Source organism: Anoplophora glabripennis, unplaced genomic scaffold, assembly GCF_000390285.2.
Source record: "Anoplophora glabripennis isolate ALB-LARVAE unplaced genomic scaffold, Agla_2.0 scaffold32, whole genome shotgun sequence".
In the NCBI taxonomy this organism is placed as follows: Eukaryota; Metazoa; Arthropoda; class Insecta; order Coleoptera; family Cerambycidae; genus Anoplophora; species Anoplophora glabripennis.
Window position 1 is genome coordinate 1,030,430 of NW_019416220.1, and position 27,108 is coordinate 1,057,537.

General features: G+C 33.0%; 1 protein-coding gene across 2 annotated transcripts; it reads left to right on the forward strand.

The window, feature by feature from the left end:
• The first annotated feature begins 9,224 nt into the window (after positions 1-9,224).
• LOC108906241 lies at positions 9,225-21,375 on the forward strand. 2 transcript variants are annotated; one of them, XM_018709454.1, is made up of 4 exons: positions 9,225-9,426; positions 13,821-13,943; positions 15,676-15,834; positions 20,688-21,375. In XM_018709454.1, the coding sequence occupies exons 1-4, from the start codon at positions 9,294-9,296 to the stop codon at positions 20,759-20,761; spliced, it is 489 nt and encodes a 162-aa protein (XP_018564970.1). In that variant the 5' UTR covers positions 9,225-9,293; the 3' UTR covers positions 20,762-21,375. The 2 variants fall into 2 exon arrangements, with proteins under 2 accessions (XP_018564970.1, XP_018564969.1); XM_018709453.2 differs by having other exon boundaries at positions 9,226-9,426; positions 13,815-13,943.
• Positions 21,376-27,108: the final 5,733 nt, after the last annotated feature.

Here is a 27,108-nt window from a genome sequence, read left to right on the forward strand (position 1 = left end):
TATTTAGCTCTTAAAACGGTAAATAGTATTGTAATTTAAGCCACATGTCTAATCTTGTCAATTGTCCCATGACATACGGATTACTGTGCACCGTTTTTTATTATGAGATCACATTCGTGATCAGACTGTGCTAATGAGCACAGTCACAGGTCATGCCGTATTGTCTATGATGAATATGTGAAGTTTGATCCGCCTGGCCATAGCGTGTTGGACTGGTATTGAACAAGTCTCACATTACGAGCTACCAATAACGCTATATCGTTAAAATTCGCGTATAATAAAATTATACGGTGAAAATAAATATTTATTTGAGTATCCGGTGTTAGGTAAATTTTGAATTCGTGCAACATTGTTAAAGGTCTTAGGTGTAAGTTGGTATAGATACTGTCTTTTCGTGTTTGAAGTTTACCATGCGTGTTCACTGATTTTGCTCCTTCTTTATCAAACGAACATCTAAAAATTCTGGAGTTTGCATGCCAGGCTATAACTTCACCGTCTTGATTTTCTAACGCTCTCTTTCCGCAGTTTAGGGGCGAGAAGGTGGACAATTCCCACGTATATGAATCGAGATAAGTTGATCTCAATTTTGCTGACAGACATTCCATAATGAACACACTCGAGTTTTCAAAATTAACAAAATTAAACGTGACCTTTTTTACATCATTGTACACACACGTTTTTGAAACGTTTTTAACGTTGTATACATTTGTTGCATCGTTTATTACTGTGAAAATAGTGCATTGTAGCGTGCATTACAACTTATGCTGTTGTAAAAAACGTATATTGCAACGTATGTCGTTACACGTACGTTGTAGAAAACATACATTTAACTCTCTACTACTCTGACCTGCTTTTTATTTGCTATTGTTTTACCAGATAACATATCAAGACATTTTTTACATCAGAAACACTTTTTTACGTTTTTAATGTACTTGTAATTTACGTACATTGTAAGATTGGTTATTGTAAAAAAAATGTTCATTGGCACGTGGGCTTTTGTAAAAACGTACATTGTAACGTACATTGTTGTAAAAAAATGGCAAATGGTACCTTGCTTCAACGTTCTTTTAAAAACGTTTATTGTAACACACGTCGTTGTAAACATTTTACTTTGCATTGTTTTCCCTTAAATTCACAAAGTTAAGCTTGATTCAATGTTTCAACGTTTGTTTTAACTCACAGTCAAAATGTTCATTGTATGTTTTATAAAAATTTTCACAGAGACACATTTGTCGCGTTGGAAAGTTTCATTCATTTGCTGAATGATGTTAATACAAAATTAACTATTGCACCTACAGGATAACAAAACGTTATATTTTTTACATCATTGTACACACGTTTTTGAAACGTTTTAATGTTGTATACAGGTACCTTTATTTGCAACGTTTATTATTGTGAGAAAAATGCATTATAGCGTATGTGAAAGGGGTCATCCATAAATTACGTAAGGGTTCAATGGGGAGGAGGGGGCTCAATATTTTCTTATCATTCCTTACTTGGGGGGGGAGGAGGGGTAATGAAATTCTTACGTAATAAAATAATATACATTAATTTTTCTTTTTTTCTTAGTATATATGTATTTATAATATAACAAATATATTAATAATGTTATAATTCGTAGTTGAAAACTTTTTTTATAATAAAAAAAATAATTGAATTATGTAATGTATTACGTAAGGTGCGGGAGGGGGAGGGGGGTTATGAAAAATCTTACGGTTTCTTTACATGGGGGGAGGGGGGAGTTGAAAATGTGAAAAAATACTCTTACGTAATTTATGGATGACCCCAAACGCACATTGCAACTTACGTTGTTGTAAAACAACGTACATTGCAACGTATGTCAATGTAGAAATCGTACGTTCTAATTACTCTGCACTGTTTTCTTCATGTTAAATTCTTCCAAATTCCATTTCCTTATTGCTCTGTTGATAATAAAAAAATTTGCACTTGGGCTTTTGTAGAAACGTGCATTCTAACGTACCTTACTTCAACGTTCTTTTAAAAACGTCGTTTGTAGGTACCACACGTCGTTGTAAAAACGTACGTCCTAACGTACCTTGTTTACTTTGCACCGTTTTCCCCCAGAGTCAATCTTTTATCAGTATATTCAACTTTTTGATAATAAGAAATATCAAGGTTGAGATTTATCGGTTATGGTGGTTTCTAGCTAACATTATTCCGTATGAGTAATTATTAGCTGCTTATCCAAATTATGCAAATCCAGGAACACGGTCAATATACCAAATAAGGGTCGTAGGAAGTTTCCGATCAATCTCTCACCTACTGTGTTAGTAGATACAAGTACACCATTAGCCTAGTTACCTTAAACAAAGCGAAGCAACGAATGGTTGTAAGAAGGGTACACACACACTCTGAAATCTTGTTGAATTTTGTGATGAAAAATTCATGTAATAAAATAAATAGTTTTAGACGGTAGTTTATATTTCCCGATTTTTAAGAAAATCTATTCCGCGTAATTTGCGCACAGTCTCAGCTACAGACTATTCGTACTTTTGAGACATCCTTTATATTTATAATTTTTCCTCAGTTTTTATTTTAGGATATTTCTTTTAAGAGTTGTCGTGATTACATTTTTTTCTAGAACTGCTGTATAAATAAATAGTAAGACAAAGAATGAAAAAATTACCGAAAACGTACATTTATACCGAAAATGAGCTTTTGTATACGGTTCGTAGAACTTCGCATGATTATTACATATATTCTAACTTTTTCATAAAGCCAGAAATAATTAAATTCAAATTTGAGGGCAAACAGTCCTTTAATTGCGCTATATATCGCCTTAGCCATTGTGAAAGTTCGCATGTTTCCCGACAAATTTATATGTTATAAGCACAATACGAGCTACAACTTGTACAATATTTTTCTAAACTCATTAATTCTGATTAAATCTAAGGGAAAGGTTAAAGGTTGCCAATATCTATACTCTTATAAAAAATATATATTTAGAACAATTATAATACAGATTGAATCGGTGCGATAACACCAACAAGCGTGGTATATGACAGTAATTGCCACTAACATGTAACCAAAGTTGCAGAATAGAATTATTATATTACTATGTATTATACATATAACATATACATTACTGTTAATAAATCTCAAATTTGTCTGCTGAATGAGAATTGTCATCATTCATATTTAAACTTTAATTTATTTTTAGTAAGGCGGTAAGGTAAGAGGTACGGAGGTAAGTCAAGGTAAGGTAAGGTCAGGTAAGGTAACGTAACGTAAGGTAGGTATAGTAAAGTATGGTAAGGTAAGGTAAGGTAAGTCAAGGTAAGGCAAGGTAAGGCAAAGTAAGGTAAGGCAAGGTAAGGTAAGGTAAGGTAAGGTAAGGTAAGGTAAGGTAAGGTAAGGAGGAGGTAAGGAGAAGGTAAGGAACTGCATAGAGGAGAGCAATTTTATCTGCTCCGACAGTCAGGCCGCGCACGGGTCCGTCCCTTTTCAGCAATGCGAAAATGCCCTGAAGTTACTGGCCAGGCAAAAAAAAGGTAGAGTTGGTTTGGGTTCCGGACCACATGGGTATCCCTGGCAACGAGAAAGCAGAGCAACTGGTTGGGGGCTGGCCAGGAACCTGAACGAATCCACGGAATCACACGGGGTAACGTCAACGGGGCCCTTAATAAATGTGCCTATCAAACATTAGGACAAAACTGGAGTATGACCAGAGCTTTATATATAGCTGCTGAGCCTTGGTCGAAGAGCTCTAAACCAAATGGTGGGGTTCTAACAGGCCATTGCAGACTTAGGAGGCATTTACGCTTAATGGGAATTAAGGACCCGTTATGCGCGAAATGTTGATAATTCTGTCTATCTATCGAAAGGTATTTTAAACATTGTGATTCTTTTTTAATTTTAACACCCTGTATACAGAAAACTATCAATTTGCGGCCACATACTTATAATAACCTTCTTAGTTTAAAATGACTCAAAGAAACACACCTTAAACTTTGTCCACGTCCTTAATTAACACCCTGTATAACGGCCGAGACAACCCTAATCTCAACTGCGGATACCAGTCTATAACAGAGGGGTACGACATGGTTGTAATCATGCAATAAATTTGGTAAACAACCTAAAATGCAGGTACGTAGTAGTTCCCATATTTGTGTGATTGCCACTGGCGCATCCGGCAAAAATGAGAATCAAATCTATTCACGCTATTATATTGATCCTGCTTTAGATAAGCGTTTAATTAAAGAACGTTAAATAAACTTTTTAGCCAACGGAAAATGAGCCGAAATTTATTAGTGGAAGTAACCGTCGCTCGAAAAATATAGTGCACCATCGCTTTTTCTAGGAAGTTTTGCATAAACGTAAATTTGCTAATGTTTCGAATATTTTTTTCTACGTACGACGGTGCATTGCAGAAAATAGTTTACGTTTAATATATCAATTTGACAGCTGTGAAATTAGATGACAAGCCGACAATTATGTATTAACAATTTCATAAAATAAAGTGGTCTCAGAGGACCACCATTGTCTGAGGAGCGGTTTTGTCTGTAGACACCGTCGCCACAGAACCTATCCCGAGAACAACAAGGTCAGGTGAAAGATTCACAGCTAAGGAAATTCTTATGTAACTGGCACCGATCAGGGTATAACAACGCGAAAGGCCATGGTACTTCATACAATTATCTTTATGCTATTCGTGATGGTACTGAACCATTTTTATCATGTGAAAAAAATAATATCTCATAGTAAAATATTCTTCCCCTTAAGTCCCAACAATTGCGTGATGTGATATAATAAAGATATAAACATATTTATATCAAATACGTCTTTGATCGACGTGAATGATTTATTAAGTTTTGAAAGGAAGGAGCAGGATTGCCTTCTAACAGTTAAATACATTATTTATGGCTAAAGAGACGAAATTTGGCATATATTTTACAAATTTTGTACATACAGCTTCCTAATGAGATTTGTAACAGAAAAGTCTTACACGAAAAAGTTCTGTTTTTGCGTTTTTTTTTCGTAAATTAAAGTTCAGTTATGGATCAAAATATTTTCTCTGAAACGGTCCTGCCTGTGTGCTGTACGATGAGTTACGTGCTGCGTAAACAAATCGTCGTTGGAACATAGAAAGATACTTCTCAATTTTTGGGGAATTTTTCAGTGCAAAAGTACAAACTAAGAAAAATAGATATTTAAAAAAACTGATATTTTCTTATGATAATAATTAATAGTAAACTAAAAAATTAAGCAAAGTAAGCAATAAGAATATCGTTTTTAATGTCATCAGCACGCTATTCTTATTTTTTACTTCTTTATAAAAGTTACACTGTCACTATCGTGGAATTACAAAATAAAACATTTTGTCTGGAATCTTTCACTTTTTAACACTGATAGTCGATGGACGATGCTTAATATTTAATAATTAAGTGAATAATGAATTCAATACAAATACAAAATCAGTTGACTGCACTAATTTTTTGACAATGTAACCTAACCTTCTTTTAGTATTACTAGTATTAGATTATACCGACTTAAATTATAAGGTTGCATCTCGGGTCGCCTAAAAACATTTCCAACATTTTTAATAAATAACACAGAGTCGGCCTTCATTTTTGTTGAATAAATGGACTTTAATTTACATAAAAAAAACGCGAAGATAGAACTTTTTCGTATAAAACTTTTCTATTACAAATATCATCAGGAAGCTGTAATTTAATTTTTATAGCCCTGTATTGAAAAATGTATTGAAAAATGTAAAGAAATAGTCCATAGAAACAATGTACCTCTAATACAACTGATTTATAATACGTTGATTATATCAATCTCCAAAGGCGTTAAGACAAAGCTTTTGATTATATTTCCCTTCTATGCTGAAACCAGTTCAAGAGGCTTGTTTCGGTTCTGTCAGGCAGTTATGGGTTTCCCCGTAATTTTAGAGGTAAAAAGATTGTATCTGAGTTTTTTAGGGGGTAAAAATAGTTTAGAGGTTTTTTTAAGGGTAAAACATTTTTTTTAAAGTCACAAAAAAAGTAAAATTACGTATTTAAATGTTTTCCAGTTAATAATAAACCTCGCGACAAGCTTTCGAATCGCATAAGAACATGAACATACTGATTATAGATAGTACATGTCTATATATCATACTTTTGGTGATGACACTTCTATAGGGCAGCCATATTCAACCCTTTTGTGGGTTTGGGGTTTACACAACATTATGGGTTTTATGAACTCCTTGTTTTATTTTTTCTTTTTAGTGCATTTTAATAAAAGCTTATTTTTTAAATAGTTTTTTTTTACTTTTCATTTATTAGACACTGAGCATCGCATCTGTTGAAATTAGTCTTTTTTCATTATATTTACCTCATTTTTTCGTTCTGTAGAAATATACTTCTCTCCTATTGTGAGTATTAGGTATTTCCATAACTATATAGGCAAGTGTGTCTTGTTTGATTATGTTGCTAAGTTGGCAGTTCCAGCATCGGCCAATACTACTGGCTAGTGCAAATCTACGATGTACTAGATTTATCGCATCGAATCGGATCGATTTGCCATTACGTGTAGAATAGGAAGTGCGTGTTAAATATTTTACGCAAATCTTTCGAAATAAATTATAAAAAAGGGGGGACCACCCCATCCGCCGCATCGTCACTTCCGTCGTGCCGCCGAAACCGAAATAGTCCTGCCTCTGACGAATTTCCGTCGACAGCGGCAAGTTGTTAATTTTAGCCCATGCCCGAAAATGAGGGAAGTGGCGATTGTCCACTCGGTAATATGAGTTAGTAGCCACCGCAGGGGGCTGCAGATCGTGACGCAATACTTCGCGTGAGGTAAGAATATTCAAGGCGCCGCTATGGCCACTGCTTATCGCTCCAAGATCCCACAAAGAAGCTAATTGTATAGCGTGAGCAAAATTTGTTGGTGCTGTGTCGGCGATTTCTCATTTTCGCCCCACTTTCGAGCGAATCCCCCATAAATCCGACGATAATGAGCAAAATCTCACCTGTTTTGTGTGTGGAGGGGACCGTATATTATTATTATTGTTCTGTATGTCTTGCTAGCACCCAGAAAATATTTATAGATCAAAAATTAAGAGAATATTTTGAAAGGGGAAGGGTCAATTTGGACGGTTTTCGACCCCCTTCATTTTTGGCCAAAATTTTTATTATTTGTATCCAATAACTAATCGATTCCACCCCAAACGGGACCTCCTCCCTCCTTCTTGGTCAGGATCAAAGTCAATTAGAGGTCAGACTGAGAAAAAGTACATTAAATCAAAAGATCTCGGAAATTAGGTTTTCTGGGTCGCTGATTTCGAATCGGAGGTTAGTTTGTCTGTATCAGGCCATTTTAAAGTTATTTCAAGGTCATTTCAAGATCAAATTGAGAAAAAGCCGAGCAATCAAGTCCAACCACCTGTTATACAGGATTTTGGGGTCGCTGGGTTAGTTTGTCTGTATCAAGTCATTTAAAGGACGTATCAGGGTCATTTTAAGGTCAAGTTAGGTTTTTGGGATAACTGAGTTCGAAACCCAGGTCAGTTTGTCTGCAAATACGTGTTTAACAGGCGGTTAGACTTAATTGCTTGGCTTTCCTCAACTTAACCTTGAAATGGCCTTGAGAAGACCTTCAAATAACCCGATACACACAAACTGACCTCGGATTCGAACTCAGCGATCCCAAAATCCTGTATAACATGTGGTCGGACTTGATTGCTCGGTTTTTTCTCAATTCGACTTTAAAATGACCTTGAAACAACCTTAAAACATATAAACTAACCTCAGATTCGGACTCAGGGACCCAAAAAACCTAAACTCTGAGATACTTTGATTTAATGCACTGACTAAGAAGGAGGGGGGATGTCCCGTTTGGGGTGGAATCGATTTATACATATGACCTGAAGTTAAAAATACCTTAAATTATAGCAAATATTATTAACTACTTGAACTTTTTTCCAATATCACTGAAATTTATTTTAAAATATGTATTCAAAATTTTTTTTTCTATTACCGTGCGTAAAGTACTAAATTTACGCACATTGTACACTACGCACTATTACGTAAAGTAATTATTCACACACATACAAATAAATTGTAGATATATATTTTCATTTGCCGCGGTGACAACCCTTACAGGTTGTATTCAAACAGTACTAATGTTTTTTAAATAAAACCATAGCCACCGCTATAAAATAATAATTACATTACCAACTAGTGCGTAAAAGGAAATAGAGATGGATACAAATAAGTTTGCGTCTGATATAGCTCCGGCTCCAACTTCGCTCTGGACACGGTAAATAACTGCTTTGTTATAATTGCAACATAAAATCTTTTCAACTATTTATTCTAATGAAGCATATAAAGTTGACATGACATTAAAATATCTTGCCCAAATTACTAAAATGCTTTAAACGTTCCTGATAAGTTTTTTGCGTGCGAATACCTGCATACTACAAAATGTCAGAGTTTTTTATATTATTATCTACTAGTACGCAAAAAAATTAATACACAATATAGTGATAGTGATAGAATTAGAAAAATACATCTACAGTGGTTGTGTGAAAACGATATTGTATAATTATTGTTATTGTGGTGTTCTTTTGTACTCATTTTATTTTACTGATTATTTTGTCATACTAAAAGAAAAGAGAAATTGCAATATTTAAATTTTGTTTGTAAAACGGTCCATTTTTTTAAAATTAAAATATGCCTATCCCAAAATTGAATAAATTTCACAAAAAAATTAGTTCAGAGTACAATTTTACAATTACCGGAAGTCCAAAAAAATCGCATTCGCAAAAAATATCAGCTTCACCGAGATAATGCGATGGCTGACTGGTTGAATAAAATCTCGTGAAAAATTGCACCAATCAGCAGTCGGTGAAACAGAATGTTGTGTCTTAATATTATTGTTACAATAATTTTTTAACATTAGACCAAGTCTCATTAATTTAAGTCAACCATCTTCAGAGAGATATTTGAACAAAGATATTTTTGGTTTAAAGTTTGGTTTAAAGTAACCCCCTTTTTAATATCAATATTAGTACGACTTGGTTTTTTTTATCACATGCTGGCGTGTTAAGTGTTGGGCGTGGTATCATCCTGATTATATATGTGTATATATAAAGCGCAAATATATTTTTCCGTGTGGGACACCGCGGTGTTATTTTTGGGCCGCCGTGTATATACTTAACACGTGCATGACTTAATAGAAGTACTGGGCGCAAGCGTGTGTGCGGGGCGGTAAAAAGTCTGCAGCAGCAACGCATTTTGACCACGGCTGTGATTGCAACACCTTGTCGAAGTCTTCAGTGCAAGATGAACGGTTTTTATGTGATAGTGTCTATACCTATACTATTGGTGCTAGCCGGATTTAACCACGCTCACGGACTTACAACTTTCGGAAAATCAAATGGCCAAGGCCAGGGAAACACCGCTCAACAATCAGCTGGTACGGATGGCTCTATCAATTGTTTGTCAATATATTATGTGTATAAGAGTTTTGCACGAATACTTCTCTCTGGATCGGCATAACTCTAGCGTTCATCATGCGAACCGCGTGCATTGTCACTTTTACACTTTGCCTAATCTTTCTCTACACCCTGGATAATGGTACTTGGCCTCTCACTGTCACCACAACCGTTCACGCTCAGGTTTGTAATTAATAGTATAGTTACAGTGTAGTTTGGAAAAAGTTATATGGTGGCTGTACTTCTTATAAGACCTAAATTAGCACTGCTTCAAGCCCAATTGTAGTGTATTCCTGAGAAGTGTAGCTATAACACAAAAATACTGTGTTTATGAACGTTACCATCGTTGATTAGCTAAAATTATTTATTTGTGGCATAAATGCACTAATAAATCTTGGGAATTTTGATAAAGTAAAACAAATTCTTGGGACAATAAAACAAAATTACACACTGTTTAAATTTCATGTAAATTTTATATTAGCACAATTTATTAGACAATTCATAATTTGCGCACTTTTTGTCAGAAATTCGTCTAGTAATGTGAAAAAATAAAAAATTGCAATTGTAAATGCAACAAACATTTTGTTGGACAAATTATATCCTCGTTAATACAGCAATCACATAAAAAAAATTGCAAACGTATGGAAAAACAGTCACAGTAGTTTCAGATTTGTTTCTAATCAATGTATCTTTTATTATTTTTTTTTTTCATATTATTTATGTTCAGTAAATTGTTTTCTATGCTACAAATTATTCTGGTTCCAACTGATAGCATTTAAAAATTGTTATAAATGTTTTCCGCATAATTTAAGTAATTTTATAAATAATTTCGTAAAACTACACATATGAAGAATTTGAAGGCGAATTCAAGATGTAAAATTATAACTGGAAATATGTTTATTAACCGTGAAGAAAAATCCTACTCTATGTCACCATGGTAATATAACAATCTGGACAAAAAGAAACGTTGAAAGAATGTAAATGGAACCATTATCACCTTTCTTATAGTTTCAGCGCATTGCCTTATAGACCAGGGCAGATCTGTCGAAATATCCCACTTCTTGGATGTAAGAGGGGCAAGCTAATTTTTGCTGGAATACCTTCATTGCAACTCACATAATAGTAGATGCCTAGATCTGGTCGAGGTCCGGAACATTTTCAAAATTGCTAAATTGTTTAAAAAATTTTTAAAAATGCCAGTTTTTTACTTATATCTTGGAACCTATGTATTTTGGAAGAATATTGAAGAGGAAAAAAGTTTTATAATTGAATTTGCACAATATACTGTAAGTTAAAAATGTTTAAATTTATTACCGATGTTGCAAAATAGCGATAATTGATGAAAAAAAGGCAAAATAATCAAGTTTCTCGGATAATTTTTTTAATATATTTTAATTGCTCCGAAGGCATTCTAATTTTGGTAAAAAAACTTTAGAGTATAATTAAAACAACACCCCAAATTTCATTAAAATCGGTTCCATAGTCCTCGCAAAATAATTTTTTGAAAAAAATTTTCGAATTTTCAAAATGTTGCACAGCCTCAAATAAAGCATCTAGATACTTGAAAATTTTTTCGCATAGAAAAGATCGCTCAACCTCTCAAATGATTTTTGAAAAATTGAAATCGGTTGATTAGGATGACCACAGTAAATTTATAAAGTTAACACTCTTTTTTTTATTTTTAAACAATTAGATTACTTTTATCAATTTGCAATTTAGTTTTTTTCAAAAATTATAATTTTGAAATACTCGGAAAGACGCTTCTTTAAAGAAAAAGTTAAATTCCGTTTACTGGTTCTCGAGATACAAATTGTCAAAATTTATCGGCATTTACCGTTTGATTGAATGGCTTCGATTTTTCGAGTTCTAAGCTGGAAAAAAATTCCATATCCATAAGTTATCGGCAGCATAGATAAATCAGCGGAAAAGCTGTCGCTCGCACGCGCGAAAAGTGACTCAAAACACGAAAAGTGGGGGAGGGGGTTTTCGCTCCGAGACTGAATTCGGAGGTTCAAAATGCTAAGGTACGAAAAAAATTGCATTACTCGGCTTCTAATGGACCAATTTCGATCTTTTTTTTTTTAATCCGATGTCTTGCGAGCCAAGGAATTCGAATATCGTAGTGCCAACTGTCTAATTTGCACATATTTTGTTATAAACAAAGTTTATTATTTATGCATTAAATATACTGTATATTTTACCCTATGCTATTGGAATTTGGAAATTAATTTTTTTGTTAAATACAGATAAAATTAAGAAAAAATAGTACTTTAAAATTATAATTTTTGAAAAAAACTAAATTGCAAATTGATAAATGTAATCTAATTGTTTAAAAATAAAAAAAAAGAACTTTAAAAACTTACTGTGGCCGTCCTAATTAACCGATTTCAATTTTTCAAAAACCATTTGGAAGGTTGAGCGATCTTTTCTACGTGAAAAAATTTTCAAGTATCTAGATGCTTATTTGAGGCTGTGCAACGTTTTGAAAATTCGAAAATTTTTTTCAAAAAATTATCTTACGAAAACTAGAAACTGTTGTTTTTAACATTTTAATTTACAGTATATTGTGCAAAATTCAATTCTAAAATATTTTTCCTCTTCAATATTCTTCCAAAATGCATAGGTTCCAAGATATAAATAAAAAATAAAATAAAAATTTTTAAACCTTTTTGCAATTTTGAAAATGTTCCGGACCTCGCCCAGATCTAGGGATCTACACTTTTATTATGTGAGTTGTACTGAAGGTAATCCAGAAAAAATTTGCTTGCCCCCTCTTACATACACCTCAAAACAGATCCGCCCTGGTCTATTACATATGCACTAATAAAGAGGCACTAATCAAATTGAAAACTGGCTGAACACTACATTAAAATCCACATTTTGTAGCGATTCAGAAAAGCTTGCCATATTTTCTTATTATTTGAAATAGAACGTTTTGAGTTAACGAAATTCACTTTTTTTAATTAGCATTTCAATATTATTTTGACAATGAAAACAGTTAGAGGTAGTAAATCCACAAAATCCAGGATTTCGAAGTATACATTCCTTTACAGTTTGTACAGTTCGTCCTGAAACACCTTTTATGCGAAGCTGACATCATTATATTAGCATTTACACGCAAATTTCCCAATCTTAAACACGTTTTATTATCACTTATTGTTTCATCAAATAAATGTGTGCTACTGAAATATTTTTACTCAAAAATTCAATCATCAACTTTTTTTTTGACATACTGCATTTCTGTTAATACTAAAAGCATACTATAATAAAGCCTCATAAAATCCTGAAAGCGTGAGCAACATTCAACTACATAAACTCGAACAGCGAGAATAGAGTCGAAGAAATTCTTTGAACTAGTACAGGTACATTGTAAGTAGATGCATATCGGCTGGTCGTAACTTCGTGGTAATTATTGCATAATTATTCCTTGCATACTTTGTACATGCATCGATTTTGTTGTGAATGCTGCACACCTCATAACCTGATTTGTTTAGGTTGTGAGAAAATTTAAAACGGAAATTTCCCTACAAGGAAAGGTACGATGTAAACTTAAAACTTAAAAGGTGTAGTACGAGTATATGATATTTTAAAAATTAAACCACAGCAGAAAAACTGATTGGTTGTCAGAGACAAAAACGCAATTTGTTGCGCTTTTAAACTCAAAATGAAATGCTTTCACCTACAATATAAATTACAGTCTTCATCGTATCCAGTAATCTCGTTTGAACAGTAACTTTATTTCCTTCACGCTGGCAATTACATTACATTGCATTAAAACACAACATTCTGTTTCACTCGATGGTGATTAGTGTGATTTTTCTTGAGATTGTATTCAACTAATCAGCGAGCGCAGACGTAACGGTTTGTCATTGTTCGTTGTAAACGAATCATTGATATTAGTGACACTAAGATTTAGAGATTTTTAATTGCCAATACCAGCAGCTCAGCGGCCACGTGACTTGTAATCGTTTATGAACGCTCTGTTTCCTCACTACACTGTAATTTGTATTATTAAAAACAAACCTTTCATTCATATACGGAACGCTACGAAATTAGTGTGCAACATTTTGTGTAGGCTTAAAAATAGCGAGAAATTTAATTTTTACCTGAAATATCAATTCACTGAATAAGATCCTCAACTATTTGAGATCTATGTACGCCACTGCCTTTAAGGGTCCTTTTTTGTCCGACACTAATTTCGGGTCATCCTGTATAAAACAGTAGATGTATATGATAACCTGTTACCATCGTTATTTGTGTTATTTGACAGATCTTGTATCAAAAATGAATGAAATTTTGCACTGAATTTTTCCGTGATCACGCTGTCAGCTTCCTTGCACTTTTCCTAGCACGTTATAACATGTTTTAGTTCAAGGACGACATTGTACAACCCAAGCCAACTGTACATTTATAAAGGGAACTACCTGCCTGAGGAACTATTGCTTATGTGGAGACAATACCAATCCAGCTAATGGCATATGCAGCGCTACAAGGAAAGGTTAGTAAAAAAGCGATTCATTTATACGGGGTGTCAAAAAAATAGTGCGACAAGACACTTACGAAATAGTTAATAAATATCATGCTAAAACTGAGAACACAAAACACATATTTATGAGAAAAAGTAAAACAAATTAACGCATCTCCAAAAATAAACATAAATTTTATTTAAATTCCACTGTTTAGTATATATGTATAAGGTGTAAGGGAAAATACGCATCTTTTCTGTACAGTGTGCCAACTAAAATAGTGAATGTCTACTTGAATCAAATTTCAGGCCTATTTTTTAAGGATTTGTATTTTGATTCATGATATTAATAGAAGAATTGTTCACAATTTTTGGAATTTATTGTTCCACTTTCGGAATCACCCTGTATATGTGGTTTTCCAGTAGACAGCCGCTTCAAACTAAATTGCCTCAAACATTTGCCATTAATATTTGATACAAATGAAGCCTGGCACAGACTAATAAACCTCTATTAACTATATCTCCGTTTTTGGAACCACGTTCGCAAAATTGTTTTATGTATAATTATTTTCTTATTACAAAGAAGTTCGTACAGTTCTCTGGTTGGTCCCGGGGTAATAAAATTAATGCTATTCAAATGAATTCCACATACAAGTAGAAATAAGTACGCCTACTCGATTTGGGGGGAATCAATATTTTTTTATTTTGAGGTGGTAGTTCGTTCAACCTGATTTTAATTTATGTATCTCAGTCTCAACCAACTGCTTAACGTCGTTACTGGAACGGGGGAAAATGTTGAAGACATCCACGAAGAATAACATTTAATAAAATTCGTATTAATCTGCTGAAGTGTTTGTTTTTCTCTACCAATGATGAAAATTTACCATTTGGGAATTAACTTAATCTTAAACAATTGATGAAAAATAGACCAAACCAAGGGGTGTACAATAAAGTTGTGTGATTTCCAATAAGAATAAAAAATCACTGTAAAAAAACGGATTCGACAAGTTTTCCATTTATTTCCTTATAAGGTCATACCTTAATAATGCAGCAACTAAAAAAGTAGGTTAGCTAGGTTCTCGGTTATCACGCGACAAAAAAAATGCTTTAATTGGTTAAATATCAAGGTTTACGAGGCATGGTTTTCACTTTCTTCTAAGATACAGGAGGAAACGGAATAAAAAATTGAAGAAATGAAAGTTTTATTAAAATTTTAACCCAGTTTCCAAAATTAACGTTAACATTAAAATAAAAAAATACTTTTTATACAGTTTCGAAGGTTATTCTAAAAGTTTAAAGCAAACGAGTTATTTTGACGACTATATTAAATTTGTCGGGTACTAGACATTTTATCACAAAATAAAATCATCGGTAAATTGCATATTTTGTTCTCAGTAATGTTATGGCCTATTTTTTCTCTTTTACTTGTTCAAATAAGTCTCAAGACTAAACTAGACGTGTTTATCGTACTAGGTTGCATGTTAGTAATGTATTATGTTCTACCTGCTAAGCCTAATCTCAATAAACTCATAAATGGCCATGTTACTACCAGTATAAGCCTCACTGCAGCTCAGATCGGATTAAGTTAAGAATTGTGATTATATTGGTGACTCTATTGTATTCGTACTTGTCAAAAACCAGTGAACTTATCAAAGTTATTAGCGTTATAGATCAGTGAAATGTAGAACCAAAACAATCGATTTATTAATTTAAAAATTCCAATTAACTTATTTCTACAATATAACAAAGAGTTTTTTAATTGTAGGGGTGGGTCATATGTGCACGAAAGACGAAGAATGTGTGGACAGGGCGATATGCCAAGACCCGGAAGAAAAACCTAAGGAGAATAATCCCCCATCCCTTACATTTAAAACTTGCCAGTGTCTGGAAAATTTAACACCAACGCCAAGAGGAACATGCAGTGGTAAGAAAGTCGTCACTATTTTTCGAAAAACGGGAAATTTTTATGCCGTATACAATCAGCAAACATTATTTCTCTGGTAAAATTATTAAGAGCTTCACTATGGGAGTTAATATTTACGCTATTGATAATCAAATTAAAAGTACCATCATTAAAAAATCGAAAACTAACATTTTCCTATATTCTCTTAATATTGACCTTATTTCGAAAGCTATTAGAATTTTATAAAAAATATCCCCATACTTTTGGAAAAGTATTATTTAGAGTACAATTTGTTTCATATAATGGGTTTGCTTGCTCATTACTTTGCAACTTCAGGTGGTTCTCAGGGCTCAAACCTTAGGCCTCTATTATTTCTCATTTTAATTAACGACATTTGCCAAGTAGTTGATTGTAATAGGCCAATTTGCACCTTAATATACAAGGTGTTAACGAAATAAGTACTCAAAATTGGAGAGTATGCAAAACATGTCGAAATATGATGAAAACCTTAGTAGATTTTTATCAGTGGCGACCCCTAAGGGAGATACAGCCCCTTGAAGGGGTAACTCAGGAAACAGTTTTTATTGCATAACTTCAAAACGGTTTAATATTAAATCGAGAAATTTTAGGGTTGTATTACTATTTATATGCTTAACAATCGGTATAATATACAAATTAAAATTTGCTACAGGGGCCTAAGAAAATGCGGGACCATGGGGCAAATTTTACAATTTCTTTTTTCTATGCAATTTTTTCTACTTAATTTTCTCATGGCACAATTTGATACATTTATTTTGCGGATTATTAAGCATATAAATAGTAATACAACCCCAAAATTTCGTGATGTATTATAAAACCGTTTTGAAGTTATGAAATAAACTGTTTCCTGAGTTACCCTTTCAAGGGGCTGTATCTCCCTTAGGGGCCGCCACTGACAAAAACTCTACTAAGGTTTTCATCATATTTCGACATGTTTTACATACTCTCCAATTTTGAGTACTTATTTCGTTCACACCTTGTATATAAATGTCAAATTGTTTCTTACATCAATAAAGATTACCTATTATTATATTCGTTCGTTAGGTCTAAATTGGAATATGATTCCATATTTTGGAACTCACATTATTATTGTTACAAAATCGATATTGAAAAAATTCAGAGTAGGTTTTTAAAATTGTACTTCAAACTTATCCAGAGTTAGATACATTGTTGACAACAGTTAATGTTACCAGTTTGGAAGAAGAATATGTTCTTCATTGTCTTTTTTTTATACAAAATGTTACAAGACAACATTGAGTGTTCCGTTCTTCTGTTAGAATTCAGTTTAATACACCTAGATATCACTAAAGATATACACGAACTTTTTCTCTTGACACTTCAAGAGAAAACATTTGTTTAAAATCACAATTTGTTGTAATTATAACGTTTTTGTTTTAAGCTTTTTAAAATTACTCAAGTTTAAAACCTTACAAGAGTATATTAATAGTAAAGAGTAAATCGTCATAAAAAGAAAATTATGGTCAACCCAAATTTTCCCCGGTTACACCGTAAAAATAGGTTAGAAACGAAGGAAATGAATATGCAAATACTTTATCGACTTGTGGAAAGTGACAAAGTAAATATTTTTGAAAATGAAACAATAGCGCCGGTATAATCACAATCCGTATGTATTTGTGTCAACCACACTTTTACGCCGAGACTAATACCAGTTCAAATGTCGCATAAAACAATTATAATAATAATCTCGGTTTGGTCAAGGTATTGATCGGGGTTTCTTTACACCGTAATTCGAATATAATTATATGCAGCTTTCTTAGATGCGAATTTCTATAGCGAAATTGCCGCGCGATAAGGATATGTAATTAAAATGTGCTGCCGCAATACAATACTTGTCGCTAGTTAACTAAAATAATTTTAGGTTTTCACGTCAAACTGCTCAACGATTTTGCGAGGGCTGACCGACCGTCTTCTACAGAGTGTCGCAAAAATATTAGAAAATCCATCGATAGACAAAAATGAGAAAATCATATCAATGTCACAATAATTATAATTATTTTTTATAAAACTAACGGTTGAGATTAAAAATGAAAACAGTTTGCCGAGACTTGTGGCGTTAATTAAAATATTGTATCTTATACGGTTTGATTAAAATAGTTAAAGATTACTATGTAGAAAGACAAAACAATTTAGTTATCACATTGCTCTCTAATCTTGTCTACAGATGACCTTTGAGAAACTAACGATATATGTCCCGACCATTTCATAATTTAAATTTAACTTTAAACGTTGTTTCTATATTTTTTCAAGATATTCAATTTCAGAATCGATATTTGTATTTAAGTATTTGTACCGTTTAGTTCTTTGTCCAGTCAGATGTTTTTAGTTGTTGCACTAGCTTAAAAATCCAGTAAATTATGGTTTTTCATTCATAATTTAGAAACTATCTTATAGAACTTATATACAGGGTCTTTTGGAAAAAAGTGCCGTAAATTGAAGGGTTGTTAGAACATCAAAAAACAAGAATATTTTTCTTATAGGCCCCATGGCTTATGCCTATCGTGTTTTATTTTTAAGATACAACGCCTGAAAGCTGATTTTTTAAATAAAATTCCCATGAAACAATATTATGTCAAAAAAATTTGTTTTTTAGGGATGGTAAATATGTCAATGTCTTTAATTATTGAGGTCCTTAAATGCTACCAATTCTAGTGTCATTTTATGATATAGGTAACTTTTTTTGAGGTTAGTTTTTTTACAGTAGTTGTTATATATTATAAAGTGAAATTTCATTTTATACAAAAATAGTTTTCTTGTTAAAATCGCAGAAAACGCTTCGTTTTTGAGAAAAACGCTATTAACTACCTCAGCTTATTGTCTTTAATATGCAGAGTATTCGGAAAGGAGCCATACTTTAAGAGTAATTTCCTTGGATAAAAATGAACCTAGTATTAAAATGGATTTAAAAAATTTTTGAAATATAGCAACTTGATCTAGATCAGTTTATTTTCATCCAAGGAAGCTACCCTCGTAGTATGACCCATTTATTTTTAAACATCCTGTATAGTAAAGAATAGAAACTAATTTGGATTATAATATATGACGCACCGTAAAAAACAATTCTCAAAAAAGTTATATTATAAAAAGTCAGTGCAAAAGGTCGTAGTCGGCGATCTTCAACAGATGAAAATTTAACAACATAAAAACTCATCTACTAAATTTTAGTAATTGTTTGAGTCCAAAGCGAATTTTTCTTCCATGAGTCAGAAATATCTAGTGAATAGTTTAGATGTATTAACCGGAAAGCAAGACCGCAAACTATTTTTTTATCTGTATTTCATTATCATAAACCCGCAGCAAAAATTTATTAACGTAAACAAATTGTTAAAGTTGTATCGATAAATGGGCATCTATTTATTACCATATAATTATTATAACTTTTTAAAGAACTAAGTAACAATTTAAATATGTCTGTGAAATACTTTTTCTAGACTATGATGGTTTTTTAAGTATTCTACGCTATAAGAATTAGAAACCAGGAACAAATGGCTTTTGTACTAAGAAGTATGCATGTCTCGTTTTTCCTAAAGTCCTTGAATTGTTTTCCTGATGGCATATTGTGATTCCGCATGGCTCTTCACATAAGTCTAGATTTTGCTCCATTCAAATATTTTAACAATAGAGTAAATTGCAAAAACATAGAATTATGGAACACCCAGTACAACCAAATAGTTTTATAGAAAGAACGAACGCATATCTCTTTCGATTCACTCAATGTGTAGCCAAAAACTGATTTTAGAAACAAAGTTTCGTGCTCAAATATGAACTATGAAAATTTAAAGGTTAATGCTTTCATAAATCTTAATAAAATACGTATAATTTGATGCCTTTCTGGCAGAGCGTACATACATAAGGCTTTTATCTAAACTTTATAAGTAATGTGTGTATCTTTTGAAACATACGACTATCTAATCCATTATCATTATTGTATTGATATTTAAATAAGTACCGTGCTATATCCTCACATATGTACAGGGTATCTTAAATTCGATAGTATGGGCCTACTGTGAGGATACAAAAAATTTAAATAAAATTTGGGGCACGTGGTGTTAAATGGAAGAAACGATTAATGACGTCATCAATTATATTTTTTCCAGAAACATACCCAAATTTTTTTCTTGTTAAAAAGCTCTCTTGTTTCTAATAAACTATTATTACTAATACTATAACTAATACAATGCTAAACGTCGCCTTAATGTTAAAAATGCTGTCACCGCCGTTCTTGGTGGTGAAAATTCGAAATATTTGAAATTATTCAATTTTCGTAGTTGAAAACAGTATTACATTGTCGAAACCAAGAGAGTTGCACGAACAAAAATTGGACAGGACATAGCGTGAATGGGAAGTGGGGGCTTGTGATTCATCATTTGAAAAGTTTCTTCATTGCCTATTCAAAAATGGTGCGGTTTTCAAATTTATTACAAAAATTGGCAGTAAAAAAATAAATTCATCTGCTTGACGAAATTCGCTACAGCAAACTAAAAAAAATTAATTTCAATGTAGGGGACATCCAAAGTGAGTTCCTTGAACGTTTTGGTAGCATCTTAAATCATAAATAAAAATGTCTTCTAACGTTTTCCAACATCTGAGGCGTAACCGTACTTTGTTGGATGTCATTTTAGAATCCAAAATCGACGTGTCCCGGGATTTTTTATAAATATGCACGATAATTGAGACACTGAATTTATTCAATTTGGCTGTTATAATGTCTTCTAGGTATACAAGAAGTGTTCTGAAATAAATATATTGTAAAATAATTATTGTACGTTAAACAATATCGCTTAAAAGCATTTCTCTTCATTTACATTTTTTTTTAGGTGGAACGAATTTGGCCGTTATACCAGGACTTCTACTTACCGTACTCTCTTTGGTCCTCGCAAAGGTCTACTGAAACATCCAAGACGTATACTTTGCACCAAATATGCACCAATAGATCGGAATATTTGCATTTTAATATAACAAACACATTTATAGCTTAATTTTTGTTACCGACAATATTTACCCTATATTAAAAATGATCGTTGTTCTAGAATGTGTCAAAATTATTGTAAAATTGTTTGAATTCATAGTTTTATACAGGTAAATTTTATTATTGTTGCACGTTATCGTAAATTTTATCTACGTTATGATGTCGAATGTATTTGAGGAATGAACACGACAGAACTTGTAGTAAAAATCAACGCGCATAGCAAAGTATTTCCAAAATATTAAACTATTATTATATCGAAATATTCTATTACTAAATTATTTCTTGCTCTGCTGCAAAATTTTCTCTAATAAATAACACGAAAAAACTCTTTCCTGTTCATTCTTAAGTGTTGATACGAATCTTTGGTGCATTAAAAGTACAAGTAGGTTGATAATAAACTAGTGTTTGTAACCTTCTTATTTTACATTGTCACAAACATCTATTTGCACCTTTTAGTAATATTTGTATATTTCACAGTTCATGTGCACTATTCAAAAATAAATCCAATTACAATATGATAAAAGTAAATTTATTGTAATTTTATATGTCGTAGTTCATAATTTATAAATAAAATAATAATAACATCTTAGTTATTTTACAGTAAATATACAGGGCGTAATGTCAATTCCAAAGTAGAGGTAACTTTAGTTATTATTGAAACTGTAATCTTAAAGCTTAATATTTCACTGGAATAAAAAACCCACCAGTATTTGACTTTTCTTAAAAAAATGTATACCTACTTACTGAAAAATATCCTCTGGGATTTCATCTTCTTAGTACCTATAAACGATTAGAAAAATGTCTTAATTTTTCTAATGTTATAACTATATAACTAGCTAGTATTAATCTAAATTGTTTTTCAGAAAACATCTTGAAAATGTATGTCTTATGAATAAATTTATAATAAAAAATTTCCAAAAACGATATTATTTTATTTAAAACGATGTTATGAAATGTGAAATTAAAAAAATCAAATTTGAACGTCCTCTTGTGTTATTCTAATGCAAAAAAGTGAGGAGGTATTCGCGCTTGAAATTTGCAAACACGTTATTTATTTATTACTAAACTTTCGGGAGCATATAGGAGGTTAAAATAAACTAGAACTTCCTGTAGCTATTTTTTTCTCTAATGTTCCTCCTAACGGAAATATCGGCCTCTGGAACAGCAAGATTGGCTTATCCAATTAGCAAGATAGTTCCGAGCTGTCGTGAAACTATAAGAATGACTTATCGAGAAACAGGGCCCCACGTTGGGCGCCATGTCGCCCAACAGCAAGATTGGCTGCGAATCTCGATTTGTTCCTAGGATTTGCCCATCTTATCATCCTTTAGCATGTCGTAATTGGCTTCAAGATAATGGTCCACTCTCTAATTTGGGTTCGAAGACGCACTTGGGCATTTCAATTGCTTTTAGAGTTCAAGGTTTGACTTTTGAGGATTTCAACTGATCATAGACTGTTTTGTACTTTGGTTTTAAGGAGCACATCAGTTTATAATTGTAATTTAAGCCCGCCGTAGAGTGCCTGCAAGCTTTAGGAATTTTATTCATTGTGCCTCGTGGGAGGGCTAGTGTGTGGCAGCTTTAGAGCTGTAGGACGGATCTACAGTCAGATACCAAAATAATAGGCAGTGATTTCATCTTTAATCCGGCTCACCATTTTCAGCAGTCAACACAAAGAGAAGTACGAGCCGTTTGTAAAAAATTGTGCGTTACGCATTCTCCCAGAGCACTCGATACTGCACAGTTTTAGGAATTCTTCCGCTGCAACAAATTGTAGATTTTCATTGGTTTTTGGTGCGTGACGTCAATTGGGCTTCGTTTGGCGTGCACCAGATATTCTTCTGCTGAAGCAAATTCTAGACTCTCATTGATGTTTGGTGCGTGACGTCAATTGGGTTGCGTCTATTCGGTTCCGGGTTATTCTGTCGGCACAGGCAAATAAGCGTACGCGAGGCAGAAGTCCGAGTATATCTTTCCGTTAATTTAATTGTGATTGTAATTAATTTATTAGAATGGAGCTTAATTCAAACTCTACAGCGTGTTCACGTAATGGTAAGAACCCTCTTCTAACAAGGCAGGAATATCAGATAAAAAACGTGTATGAAGGGCTTATAGCGCGAAACCAAAATATAAATGTAAGTGGTGCAGTTGATGTTCAGTTCATTAACATGAGTGTCGGTGGCAAGTGTATATCGTGCAATAAGGAGCAGCAAAGAAGACTCGACTGCGAAACGGAAAAGGGTAGAAACTCGCGGAAGGAAAAATATAGATATTGATGACACAAAATATGCGATTCGCACAACAATATATGGATGGTATTTTAAAAATTAGCTTGCGACAATAAAAAAATTCAGGCTGCTATCTAACAGGATCAAAATTTTCTGGAAAAGGGCGGCGCCCAATAATAGCGCATATTGGAAGTACAGCAGGATTTTTGGAACAGCGTTTACTTGGTTTTGAATCACGACGAACAGCAGACTATCATGAGGATATGGATATTTCTTATAATTTTCTGTTGACCCCTTTTCAAGTAGTACGCCTATGGAATCTTCCCTGCACCCCTCTCCTCCCTTACTAGTCTAAGTGCTGGATATGAAACTCTGCCCATTATTATGGTATACGGGTATTGAGGAGCTGTGTGAGCTTTGAGCTCGTGTGGCTCTTTTTTAGAGAGACTATTACTGAAATATAGAATTTTATAATTTTATGCTTTATTGTTGACTTTTAAGCATGGTTTACAATAGATTAGAGACATTTCCATGTAAGTTGTAAAAAGATCGTGCTGCAGGCTGCAAGCACTGGTTACTAAACTGCCGATGTCCAGGGTTGACGTTCGGACACAGGCAAGGGTATCTCCGCTGGTGGCTCTCTTGAGCGGTCCGGTTTAGGTCGGCACCATTTCCACTTTCCGGCTCTGCCGTTTTGACCATTTCCGAGCCTTCTGGAACATAACATCTTCCTGGATTGGCCTCTATGGGTTTGTCGTTGTTATTTGGTTTCCGTTCGGTTCGAGTTTCGTCAGTTTTCGACCTTCTCCTCGATGTTCCTGCGGACAACATCGATCTTATGCGGTGTTGTTGGCTGAAGCGTTTTTGGGCGCGACGCTGACAGCGGAATTTTGAAAAGCGAGGTGAAAATTTTCGTTCCGCGACACGCTCCTTGCATCGTCGCGCTGGGGCCCTGTGTTGTTCGAGACAGTGTCCTCGGTTTGCGACAAGTCTACTTTTTTCAAAGTTGAAATGTCAGCCAGCAGAAAACAGGGTTAACTTGAGGCGGCCGTACCAAAGAGATTTACCATGAAAAAAAAGTTTTGCATGAGTTTGAGATAATTCTTGAAAAGGTCATTGAAATCCGAGACTAACCTATTTGCTTCTTTTGATGTACTTAAAAAATTAGAACACGCCCCACTACTTATAGCAAATATTTTATGTGCGAATTATGGATATGATGTTCAATTTAGAGGAATATTTTTCTCAAATGTATATTCCGATATTTTAAAGGAACTGTTTCTTTTACTTTACTGAAAAAATCCCGAATGCGGTAAATAAATCATTGGAGAAGAACCGTGTAAATAAAGTAAACTTTATTGTAATTTTACCTCATAATACATAAGTTATAAACGAAATAATACAATAATAAAATACTATAATTAATTCATAATAAATATACAGGACGTTACAATAACCAGAGTATCATAAAGAGCACATTTAGTTCATAACTAACATTTTTCTTGTTACAGAAATCTCTTTAGGATACCCTTCATACCGTACAGACATACTTAAAAAATACTAAGAATGTTAAATAACTATTACTATTAGTAATAATTTTGTACACAGCCTTTATCAATTTCGGAATATAAAGTGAAAATTAGTTATTGTTTGTTTAGTTTTAATTAAACCACTACAAGGATATGCTCTCAAAGAGGTTTGAGGTTAAGAAATTGATATTTTATATATTGGGTGCTGGATCAAAATTTTCCACTCTACAAAAATAACAAATTAATCTTCTGTTAAACACCCGGTATAGTTAGTTGCACTTTATTAAATAAATATATTTACAAAATCTCAATGCAACAATTTTTAAAAAATACTAAAATTTAAAAAATCATAGTTTGAAACTATATAAACTGATACTGTAAAATACAAGCTTTTTTCTAAATATTTTGGAGAGACAAACATAAACATATACACATTACATGCAATCCAATAAAATAGTACTGTCATTGATACTTATTCATTAAAACAACAAGCAACACAATACAATACATCAAATAGTACACACATACATTTACCAGTGAAATATTCCTTACATGAATGAATTTTATATACTAAAACAGTTTATAACAATTATACTTTTAAATTTTTAAATACAGGGTCGGAAAGTCCCCATGGTTATCGGCCGTTACGTGAGAGCGATAAAGAAAGTAATAGAAATCCGTGCGATAGACAAAGATGGCTATAATGAAAGCGTCTAATAGTCACCGCCCATTCCGCCCTTCCACAAATAAGATCCACTTCTTATTTGTGGAAGGGCGAAATGGGCGATGACTATTAGACGCCTTCGTTATAGTCATCTTTCTCTATCGCACGGATTTCTATGACTTACTTTATCGCTCTCACGTAACGGCCGATGAACCATGGGGACTTTCCGACCCTCTATATTTCAAATATGTAGTTCTAAACCTACTAAGAAAACATTTAAGACACCATTAATTTTCACAACTAATTCAAATTTTTTGGAAATAATTTTTTTTGCGCTTTCACATTTACGTTTCTTTTATATTCGGATATTTTAGGCCGTTAGATTTAGTACCACAAAGTGATAAACCTACATACACATCGGTACTGGTAAAAAGTAGCACGCGTGTGCATATATGAGGGGGCATAGATGCAGCAAATCACCAAGAATTGTGTATAAAAGTATTACATAATATTACCACAGACAAAATAGCTATCGCCACAGACCGCTACTGGAATAGGCCAGCAGTTTTAAATTTCCGAATTGCCGATAGAGTTCACCACCAGCAGAATTTTAGGAAGAATCAAATGCAGCGGCCCGCATTCTTACGTGTATCCCAGCAACATATAAACGACGGTTTGGCAATGCTGTCACGTGTACTTACGGATTTATTTTGTACACATTTTTATCAATGCCTGTTTTTTGCGTTACTGTATTTACTTAAATGTATATATTGATAAAAATATTTTAAAGAATGAACGAATAGGTACCTATGTAGTCAACATAGACGATCGTATATTCTGCAGCGGTTATTTAATCATAATTTGGTTAATTAGCTACTATTTTAATTTTTTGTTATTGAATACTGCAGAAAATATATTTCCAAATAAACAAAATTCGTAATAATATTTTAAACAGCTTGTTAATATACATTTTTTAATATTTTATGAGAAATTTATTTAATATACAAGGTGGATTATTAATACGTCGCGGAATGTAGGTACAGGATTTTTGTTTGTATTTTGACATCCACTTATAGGTTTAATAATTAAAGATAGAAAAAAAACTAAATATAAATGTACGACTTTTCCTTTATTTCTTTTGACATCAAAATTTGCTGGCATAAAATATATATTGAAAGTAAAAAAATCATTAAAAAAATTTAAATTCATCCTTATTGAAATAACAAACAACGATTTTTATAACTAACCTTTACAGCAACATAAGGAGAATACTACTATTTATTGCTTTAAAAACAAATTCAGAATTTTCAAACATTTTGTCCTGTATTTTTTCTTTCAATACTTGTAAATTTTGAGGTCTTTAATAAATATTTTGTTGAAGTGTCCCCACAAAAATATGTCTAAAGGACTGAGATCAGGGCTGTTTTCTGGGCACCTAAGGTTTCTGATAATATTTTTTAGTGTTCGTTGACGGGATCGTGCTCCAAAATAAATTTGCCGATATTCCTGAAGAACTTTTGCACAATATTGTTATTTGAATAATACAGTTTAATTATGTTTTGTTTTCGTCATCAGAATAAGCCATTTTATTTTTTTTTTTAATTTTTTAAATAAAATTATTTTAATAATGGATAAATCCCATGTATTTTTAAAGGAAGGTTCGTTTCTGTGGTTTTTGTCTGATTATGTGCGAGAGAGACAGAGTGACTTTATCCTCATAGAGGGCTTTTCTCTCTCTGTCTATCTCTCTCTGCTGGAGTTTCTAGGGCTTCCCCAGCATCTTCAGGACACCTAGGAAGGGAGCCTTTTTAGCCTTCATCATCGAGCTATGACGTCACAATGCATTCG